Below are 9,572 nucleotides of genomic sequence, written 5' to 3' on the forward strand. Positions count from 1 at the left end.
CTGTAAACCTTGAGCTCTCTCAGGGTTCTTATGTTCTGTAACTGTCCACATTTGATTAGCTGGAAATGTATCAATACAGTAAAAGTCATGTGGCCTTTTTGATACTGAATTCAATAAGACCAGAGACAAGTGAAAATTAAAGGGAAGTGAGATGCATCAGTGTTTTCATCTGAACTCAGAATCCAGTGGAGACATCATCTGTACATTACTGTTAACTTCAGGGAATCGTTTGAGGAAGACGCCTGTGGATTATTCTCAACAAGAATCCTCACAGTGAGCAGAGGGAAACTCCTGTTGAAGCTGTAAACTTTATGCTGCAGGCGCCACCTCATGGCGAAATAAATGTAGCGCATCTCTTTTACGCTTAAAGGTGTACAGAAATGGCCGTTTGTCCTGTTTGTTGCGCCGAGTTGTCACGAGCTGCAACACGAGTTTACCCGAGTAAGGAAAACGAATTTGATTGGTCGTTATCGAGCGGGCGGGATATTCAAAGCTTGGGGCGAGCCCGAGCTCCGTGTGTGTGTGCGTGTCTCAGACGTTTGAATGACGGATGACGGATCCAATATCAGTGGCTGATGAATCGTGTACAGGCTGACGTATAATCCATGCGCCTGCATTATCCAATGCGAAAAAAAAATACACACTTTCATCCTGGATTGACTCAAAAATAGAATTTTGCACAAAGTTTGGCCTACATCATCTGTAAGATGAGTTATTACATTAATTTTATGATCCAGAGTGGGCTCAAATTCAATTTTCTTTTCTGTACACCTTTAACTGCTTTAAAAACTAATAGCCTACACTTTAATACACTTTTCAAACATTGTAGCCTACACAACTAATCATGAAATGCTAGGGTTACGTTATTTATGATTGTCAGATTAATTATGGTCACTTCTTTGTACAGAAATAATAATAACAAACATTTTCAAGAAAATTATTGTGTCCCTTTTTCATCATAACTCAAATCAGTGAATCTCTCACAGTACATTGTATCGGATACCTTGAAACATTTATTAATTCATTTCCAATATGATCAGTGCTAGCCTACATATTTCCGGCCATAAACCCAAATGGTACGTGCGTCCTCAGTTCCCCCTGGGAGACATTAAAGGGATAGTTCACCCAAAATTCAAATTGCACTCATTATCTACTCACCCTCATGTCAACTAAGGACTGGGAGAAGTTTCAGAGTCCTCCGTGGCTTCTCTGAGTTACAGGGGGTCTCGGCGTAGCAGTGCATGTCCATATTAATGGTTGCAAATGGATAACACTTTTCTTCGTAACAAAAAGACACACCAAAAAACATCCAAACACATGCTGGATTTGAAGCTGGTGCAAATCGCGCGAGATTTGGACGGACCAGGAAGAGGAGCTTCCGCTACAAACAAGTTTGAAATATAGACTTATTTAATTTTTTCAGAACAATTTCGCATTTCGGGGCTTCAATACAAGACGGACATTACATACGAGCAGCATGGAGGTATTTGGATGTTTTGTGGTGTGTCTTTTGTTACGAAGAAAAGTGGTATCCATTTGCAACCGTTATATGCACTGCTACGCCGAGACCCCCTGTAACTCAGGGAAGCCACGGATAACCCCGAAACTTCTCCCAGCCCTTAGTCGACATGAGGGTGAGTAGATAATGAGTGCAATTTGAATTTTGGGTGAACTATCCTTTTAACCTGTGGCACAACTTTGTACGGTTGTTAGATGTATCGATACTAAAACGCTGTATCCGGATACAATAGCCTACCGATTTCAGAAAGTATTGCAGAGTAACGCCTAAAATACACTGGATGCGGAACGACTCCGAAACGGCTCCGTTACGGAACGGCTGCGTACTCCGACTCCGTCAACTCACACCGGTTCCGTCCGTGATGTTGATTGTTGCGGCTCCGCCGCACAGCGGGAACACGTGATCTCGCGATAAAGCGGGTTGTAGTTTCCATAAAGTGAACCACAAAATCAAAAACAATTAATTTAATCCAGAGGAGTAGTAGAGAAACAACTTGGTGCTGACCTGACTTGATTTTACAATCACTATCTCCTTGTCCATGGTGTAAACGGGGTGAAATGATGTCTGAAAACCTCCGAGCTGCTGATTTCAGGCCGGTCGCTGCCCATTACAACGTTTTCAAGGTGTAAAGCAGGAAATATGCTCCGCTGTAAACATGGTGTATTTTATTTTGAAAATTAACCGGTTGTTTTATTTTGTATTTTGCCCGCGATTTCCTGTCATACACGACCTGCTCTGTGCTGATTGATGCGCCGTGCTCCGGCGTCCGGCAAAAATAGAAGCTCTGCGTATCTCTTGCGAGGGCTGCCGGATGCCGGTCCCATTCCGGACCCACGACGCAGCGGACCCGGAGTCGGTGGACGCTGCCACGGTGATTATAATTAATACGTAACGGCTCCGCCGCCGTACCGGAGCCGTTTCGGAGTCGTTCCGCATCCAGTGTATTTTAGGCGTAACTTTGTCGATGCCAACCGCGCGCGCCCCCACAGCGCCAGTCGCGAGCGCGCACTCGACAGGCAGAGCAGAGCAGAGCAGGTACCGTCCGCAGCATGGGACCTGACCAGACCTGACTCAACCAGCTGAGCTTTGTCTCCGCTCTTGTTTGTTACTCACGGACATGGTGTTCAAGTCGTATCATCTTCTGCTAGTGGAGGACAGCGTCACGCTCTTCTGCGTACAGTAAATCTTATCAGAAGAATTAGAAAAAGAAGAGGAAGAAGCATTTTTCATGCTATGCGAAATTCACGTGATGATGGCGACGTCATTGTGCCCTTGACAAGACTCAAACACTTCAACCTCCACTCGTGAGGACACGGCAATAAAGCAAAAATGGAAATGTTACTTTTGTTGCTTCTTCTCTGTCACGGTTCATCAGCAGGTAGGATCACATTGAATTCTTTCATTTCTGCTCAGCTCAGGATTTTGCAGCTGCTTCATACTGCTGCATGATTTCACTTTTATTTCTCATCAGGATTTTCCTCTGAATCTATCTCACATTTATAAAGTGGTCAGGTTTCTACTATGATCCAAACCTTGTTTTTCCCACAGTGATACACACCCTGCAGTTTTTCTCCACTGTATCTGATGGAGCCACAAACTTCCCTGAGGTTGTAGCTGTCGGGCTGGTTGATGACATCCAGATTGGTCACTGTGACAGCAACATAAACGCAGTGGAACCAAAACAGACCTGGATGAAAACATTGTTTGATGAAAACCCTGAGCATTTACAGTGGTACGCTGGAGAGTGTTTGGAAGATATGCCCAACTTCTTCAAGGCCAATATTCGCAGTTTAAAGCAGCGCTTCAACCAAAGTGGAGGTAGGTACAGCCTGTATCATGTAATATTTGACTTTTCACACCTAAAATGCTCTGTTGTGAAGTGAAGTGACTCTACACAGCCTCAGCACAATAATCTGAGGCTGAGATCAACCTTTCATGACCAATTGAGTAAAAACACAACCCCAAGTTGCTATAAAGCATTCCTCATCAGGCAGGTGTTGTGCTTTATACATGTGCTCAAGTCAGTTTAAAGGGTCCCTTTGTTATCATTGTGTCCAGTTGGTAATAAAACATAAATTACTGTAACAGTACACTAACTGAATCTGTCAAGTCTTGGAAACGTACCATTGACACATGTTTAAACACCAGTTCATAGACAACCAAAAACTAGCAGGGATAAGATACATCAGTGTTCCCAGACCAAACCAGAGATGCTGCAGTTGTTAGGTGGCATCTTAAGATGAGGAACAATGCACACTGTAATTGTAGAGGTGCTGGCGATGGATAAAGTTGAGAAAAGAAAAAGAAGAACGCCGCACACTCATCTCCAGTGCAGAGATTTATTTTGACAATGTTTCGGCCAAGGCCTTTGTCAAGTCAAGTGTGAGGTGGCATCTTAAACCACGAAAAATAGGTTGATGCAGACAGGTGTCAAATAATGAAGAAAGTGAGTTAGATATTCTGAATGTATAGCTAAATCTGAAACCTTTACATTTGGCGCCCCATGGGTATTGACCTTTCATGAATTTGTTTGGTAATCTAAACCAAGATAAAAATCAGAACTGGTTCCAAAATGTCGGAAACTGGTCTTCTGTAAAAAACTTGTCTACCAGGAACAATGTCACGCATCAGAGCAACAGTGTCTGTTTAGAGCTGGTGCACACCTGTCAGATGAGGAAGAGCAGAGCCTGGTATGTGACTGACAGCTACAACAAACAAGTTAGTTAGCATGCTTGGCAAACGTTGCAGCAGTATTGTGAAAGATCACTAATATAATCTACACTGTGGTATCATACTCTTTCTTTTTAATCAATGTGCTGTAATATATTGTTTTTTTTTTTAGGGTGCCTATTGTCATTTGGCCGAGGACTACAGCAGGGTATTAGCCATGTTGGCTCAAGCTGCCCTTTTACGGTTATTGTTACAGTTGATTAATTGGGATTGTCCTCAACATAATAAAAGAATAAACTAAACTAATACTCATACCTACTGTATCCACTGGAAACACCATCTACTCATCACTGTTAACTTCAGTCTCTGTCTCTGTCTCAGGTGTCCACATTTTACAGAGGATGAATGGCTGTGAATGGGACGATGAGACTGGAGAAGGTGTTGGTTTTAATCAATTTGGTTATGATGGAGAAGACTTCCTGTCATTTGACCTGAAGACACAGACATGGATCGCTCCAAAACAGGAGGCTCTCATCACCAAGCTGAGATGGGATGCTGAGAAGGACAACCTAAATTACAATAAGCACTTCTTAACACTCATTTGTCCTGCGCTGGTGAAGAAATACGTGAGCTATGGGAAGAACTTTCTGCTGAGAACAGGTAGAGACACATGACCTGATGTAGTTTCATGATTACAGCTGTATTCACATAGAGCAGCCATTCTTTCGACAAAAATGAATCTGGGGTGTGTGATAATTCATATATAGAGGCCAATGCAACATTTTCAAAACAACAAATGTGGAAATTTTTGTGGAAAATAGTTAACCCTCTCAATTTACAATATCCAACTTAATATCAACATGAAGAAACAACAATAAAATATTACTTGAACTTTATTTAGGGTTTTTCAACAAATAAATCGGATTACTGAATATAACATGCCATTAAAATTTGACTTTTTAAAATGTGTGATTGAATATATTTCTATTTCTAGTAAATTTCAAAACTCAGTTACAAAAATAAACACTTTTATGTACTTCATCTACGTGACCTCTCATGGCCCACCTGCAGCACCTTCATGTCCCACCAGGGGGTGACAGCCTAGACTTACAGTGCACAGAATGAGCAATGACTTGAATCACCATTGTATCATTACTCTTCAGTCGTTCACTTCATCTTCTTTTTCTGATTTGTCTTCTAACCATGAACTATAAAACCAGGTGAATCCTGCCTCTCTGACTGTAGTGGTTTCCTTTAGTGATGTTGTGTAGAAGAGGTGTTAAAGCAGTACTAAAGAACTTTCAGTTTTGGTTGAGTTTGGCGGCGCCTGTGGACCAAAGCGGTAGTGTTTTGCCTGAAGGAAGACTCCATTTCCCATGAACACTAGCGTGAAGCCCTGTAAATATCCTGCATTAAAATTAACAGAAGACATCAAAACTAAGTTTCTGTTTCCAGTGGATCATTTCAAAGTGAAAACACAAACATAATCCATTGCTAAAGTGCCGTTTTGCCTGTTCCCTCCTTGTTGTGACTCGCAAAAGTGAAAGTGAAAGTAAAGTGAGAGCAGGGTTCCTACCATGCTCCTCAAAGCTGCTTAGTGCCAGAGAAAGAGATACAGACCCCCTCAGGCCACGACAGAGGTGTCATTCAACTTGTTGTAAGTCGATGTATCATCACAAAAGTTATGAAAATATTTTATGAAGGTTGAAAAGTTCCTTAGTGTTGCTTTAATATGTGGAGAGGAGCTATTATAAGATGAATGTGTGGGTCTGTATTGAATGAATTTACCCAGAAGAAAAATTGGTTCATGTTGTTCAGTAAACTCATGTACAGAACACATATTGATTGAAATTCAGAGGAAACAAGATTTAAACCAAAGTCTAATTATTAGTTGTAGGCCTACATCATTAGAGACAAGATTCTACTGATGATAATGTCTATTGGTCCTACAGTTTGTTTCAGAGTGAAACATCTCAACAATAGCCTATCACATGTGTCCTGAATTGCTTCTTTCTAACGTATTTTCTCTCTTTATCCTGATCTTGAATCTTGAATCTCAGCAGGTAGAGTGGGTTGTTCGCTCGGTTTTATTCCCAGCTTGTTCTGTCCACATGTGGACAAGATGTGTCATTGAGCTTTGGGGGGGAGATAAGACTAGGCAAGTGCATCTTAATGGCTGTCCATTTACATTTGAATTCCCTCTTTCTTTTACTTTTGTTTTCTTTCTGTTTTCCCCTTTCTCTACCCCTTCACTCTTGCTCTCCCTCTACTTCCAATGTTTCCACCTTTCCAGTTCGTCCCTCAGTGTCTCTGCTCCAGAAGACTCCCTCCTCTCCAGTCAGCTGCCACGCTACAGGTTTCTACCCTCACAGAGCCCTGATGTTCTGGACCAGAGATGGAGAGGAGCTTTGTGAGGACGTGGACCAAGGAGAAATCCTCCTCAACCATGATGGATCCTTCCAGATGAGTGTTGACCTGAACGTCTCATCAGTCAAAGCTGAAGACTGGAGGAGGTACGACTGTGTGTTTCAGCTCTCTGGACTGAAGGACGACATCGTCACCAAACTGGACGAAGCAAAGATCAGGACCAACATGGGTAAGAGTCACATCAGCAGCTCCTGAATGTGATGTGGTTTGTTGGGTATTTTAGTACTAGTAGTAGTAGTTTACTTTGTTCTACAGTTCAGTAACAAATTCATCTTCAACTCATCTAATGGTTAATAAACCTCATCATTGTGCACTCTTCTCCAGATACAACATTCAGTGAACGACTGACAGCATCCCATGCATCTTTTTCTCTGTTACTTTGCATCCATTGCTGGCACTACTAAATACAGCTTTTTTTTTGTTCACCTCCTGCAGCAGCACCTCCTCTTCAGCACTACTAAAGTTCTTTTTATGTTTGGAGTCTGGTGCTCTCTCTGCAGATTTCCGTTGGTGCATTTCAACTTTCTTTCTCACCTTCTCTGCAGTGTCTGTGGTTTCTGTGTGCACACGGCACTGCCATCTCATGCCCTTTTACGGGCATTGATGGGGCGTTTACCTATGCTAACCCTATATTAATTAGGCTGCATGCTTTCAATTTACAAGGAGATGGGCTTCATCAATCTAACCGTGCATTCACACCAAACGCGATGGAGGCGATGAACACCACAAGTTTCCATTCAAAATCAGTGTAAATGACGCGATGTCGCTTTGGACGATGCGTTATGGGCATTAAGCGCGACGCGATGAAGTGTCCATCGCCACATCGCGTGTATCGCTTGAAGTTGAAAAATTTGCACTTTTCAAGCGCCGTCGCTTGATGCTGTGCCGCGACATCCAATCAGCGTTGATATCCAACCACGTCACCGACATGATTACACCAGGTGCACATTTCAAAACATGGAGGAGAAAATTATTGTGGCTGTGTGCAGTTTCCCGGAACTCTGCGACACTACATTGTACTTTTACCGGGATCGCAATAAACATCATGAACCCAGACACAGCGGTGTTTGGGCTTCCGATCCAAATCGGACATCCACAACAGGTCAAGTGCAGCTACGGTTGTTAACTCAGCCATTGTTGACGAGAGAAAGAAAATAGCGGGAGGTGGGTTGCGTCATCGCGCGTAGCAATGACGTGATGATCAAAAATGTGACAAATGTGATCAAGTGACGCGATACTCGCGTTACGTGCGATGACATCGCCTCCATCGCGTTGGTGTGAACGTACAGTAAGAGGAAAGATACGAGCAATTTTGTGGTCTAAGGCGCACACATTCGTGAATCCAACGTAAAGTTTTCTTAAGAAATTTCTTGAGAACAACTTAAGAAAGAATGAAAGAAAATATTTAAAAGTAATTGGTGAATGAGGCCCAATGTTCTGAGAACAGTAACGAGAGATATCACTTCACTCTGGTATCTTTCTCATAAATGTATACATGGAATTGGGAGTACTTTATTACTTCCCTTAGAGGGGAAATTAGATGTGAGCAAACATACAAGAAGTAAGTAAAAAATACTTTGAGCTGTAACTGCTCAAACACTGTTCACCATGCTTGTCCTGATGCTCCATCACTAAGACATATCCTACAAATCTTCTGTTCTGTATGATCTGTATGTTTTATATTCACCAGAGAAGCCCAGTAACACCACCGTCCCCATCATCTCTGCACTGGTTCCTGTCGCTCTCGTCCTCATCGCTGTCACTGGATTCATGGTTTATAAACTGAAGAAAGGTGAGAGAGAAATGAAGACAGATTATCTGATTTAATGACTGTCACTATATTTAGATTTTAGTCTTTGAGTTCAAGTTTTTATCCAGATTGTAAAAGTGAACCAAGCTTCAGTTTCCTGCTCTGCACAGTCATGATGATAAGACTGTATGATGATGTGGGACAGTAGTGTCTTTGTTATTACATGTAGTCCATATGTGGTCAACACACACAGTCAGAGACACAACACATGAAATAAACAGTCAAGAGCAAAATTAATTCACTAAGTCTGAGTGAGTAGAGGAGAGGATCATACTCAGTGGTGATGAGCTGATCAACCACATCCTGTCATTTACAACTGATTTGTCTTTTCTCTTGGTTTTAGCCGAAGACCCTCCATCCCGTAAGTGAAACGTATTTACTCTGTTTAAAATGATCTCATGCACTAATTTAGATTTTTGGATTATTTTGTTGATTTTGTTCATTTACTGTTTCTTTAAAAGATCAGCACTGGTTAAATGGACTGTCCTCAGTTTGACACAAACGGTCTGTTTCTGATCTTACAGCTCCTGAAAACAGCTCTGAACTCTCTGAGCGTCTGAACCCAGAAACCTGACTGACAAACACTCGATCAGTGACCTCACATGGGATGGAACAAATCAACACTTTGACATGTGTCACTTTATCCAGCTGAAAGAGTCTCAGTAATGTTTTACTTCCAAAAAAAACTACAGCAGGTTCATTTGCACATAAGTTGGATGTTTTTTTTCCACATGATTCTTATTTCCAACATCTTGTGTTGGTTGTATTTTATGGTTCTATCACATGTACAATATGTTAATGAAACCATATTGTTATTATTATTATTATTATTGTTTTTTTGTTGTTGTTGTTGTTTTTTTTTACAGTGGTACAGTGTGTCTCAGAATGTAGAGCAGGTTGTCCACTAACCAAAAAGGCCGTGGTTCGATCCCTGTCCTGTCCACATGTCAAAGTATCCGTAGGTAAGATACTGAACCCCAACTTTGCCACTGACATAGGTGTCTGAATGTGTGTGTGAGTGGTTAAACAGAAATGTACAAGATGTAGATATAGGGCTGTGTGAATGTGACTGTAGTGTAAAGCACTTTGAGTTTTTCTATAAACTACAAAAACACTACATAAAGCAAGTCCATTTATAAAATATCT

General features: G+C 41.7%; 1 protein-coding gene across 1 annotated transcript; it reads left to right on the forward strand.

The window, feature by feature from the left end:
- The first annotated feature begins 2,480 nt into the window (after positions 1-2,480).
- On the forward strand, positions 2,481-7,016 carry LOC310986422 (major histocompatibility complex class I-related gene protein-like). Its single transcript, XM_083972314.1, has 4 exons — positions 2,481-2,897; positions 3,068-3,337; positions 4,571-4,849; positions 6,483-7,016. Exons 1-4 carry the CDS (start codon positions 2,849-2,851, stop codon positions 6,809-6,811), a joined length of 927 nt encoding a protein of 308 aa, XP_083828440.1. The 5' UTR covers positions 2,481-2,848; the 3' UTR covers positions 6,812-7,016.
- The last annotated feature ends 2,556 nt before the right edge of the window (positions 7,017-9,572 follow it).

The sequence above is a fragment of the Trachurus trachurus genome, assembly GCF_905171665.1.
Source record: "Trachurus trachurus genome assembly, chromosome: 5".
NCBI lineage: Eukaryota > Metazoa > Chordata > Actinopteri > Carangiformes > Carangidae > Trachurus > Trachurus trachurus.

Bases quoted from the DNA above. Each gene is read 5' to 3' on its own strand.
- LOC310986422 (XM_083972314.1), top strand. From the start codon at position 2,849: ATGGAAATGTTACTTTTGTTGCTTCTTCTCTGTCACGGTTCATCAGCA. The intron at 2,898-3,067 runs GTAGGATCACAT...TTTTTCCCACAG, and splicing joins CTGTCACGGTTCATCAGCAG to TGATACACACCCTGCAGTTT. The intron at 3,338-4,570 runs GTAGGTACAGCC...TCTCTGTCTCAG, and splicing joins GCGCTTCAACCAAAGTGGAG to GTGTCCACATTTTACAGAGG.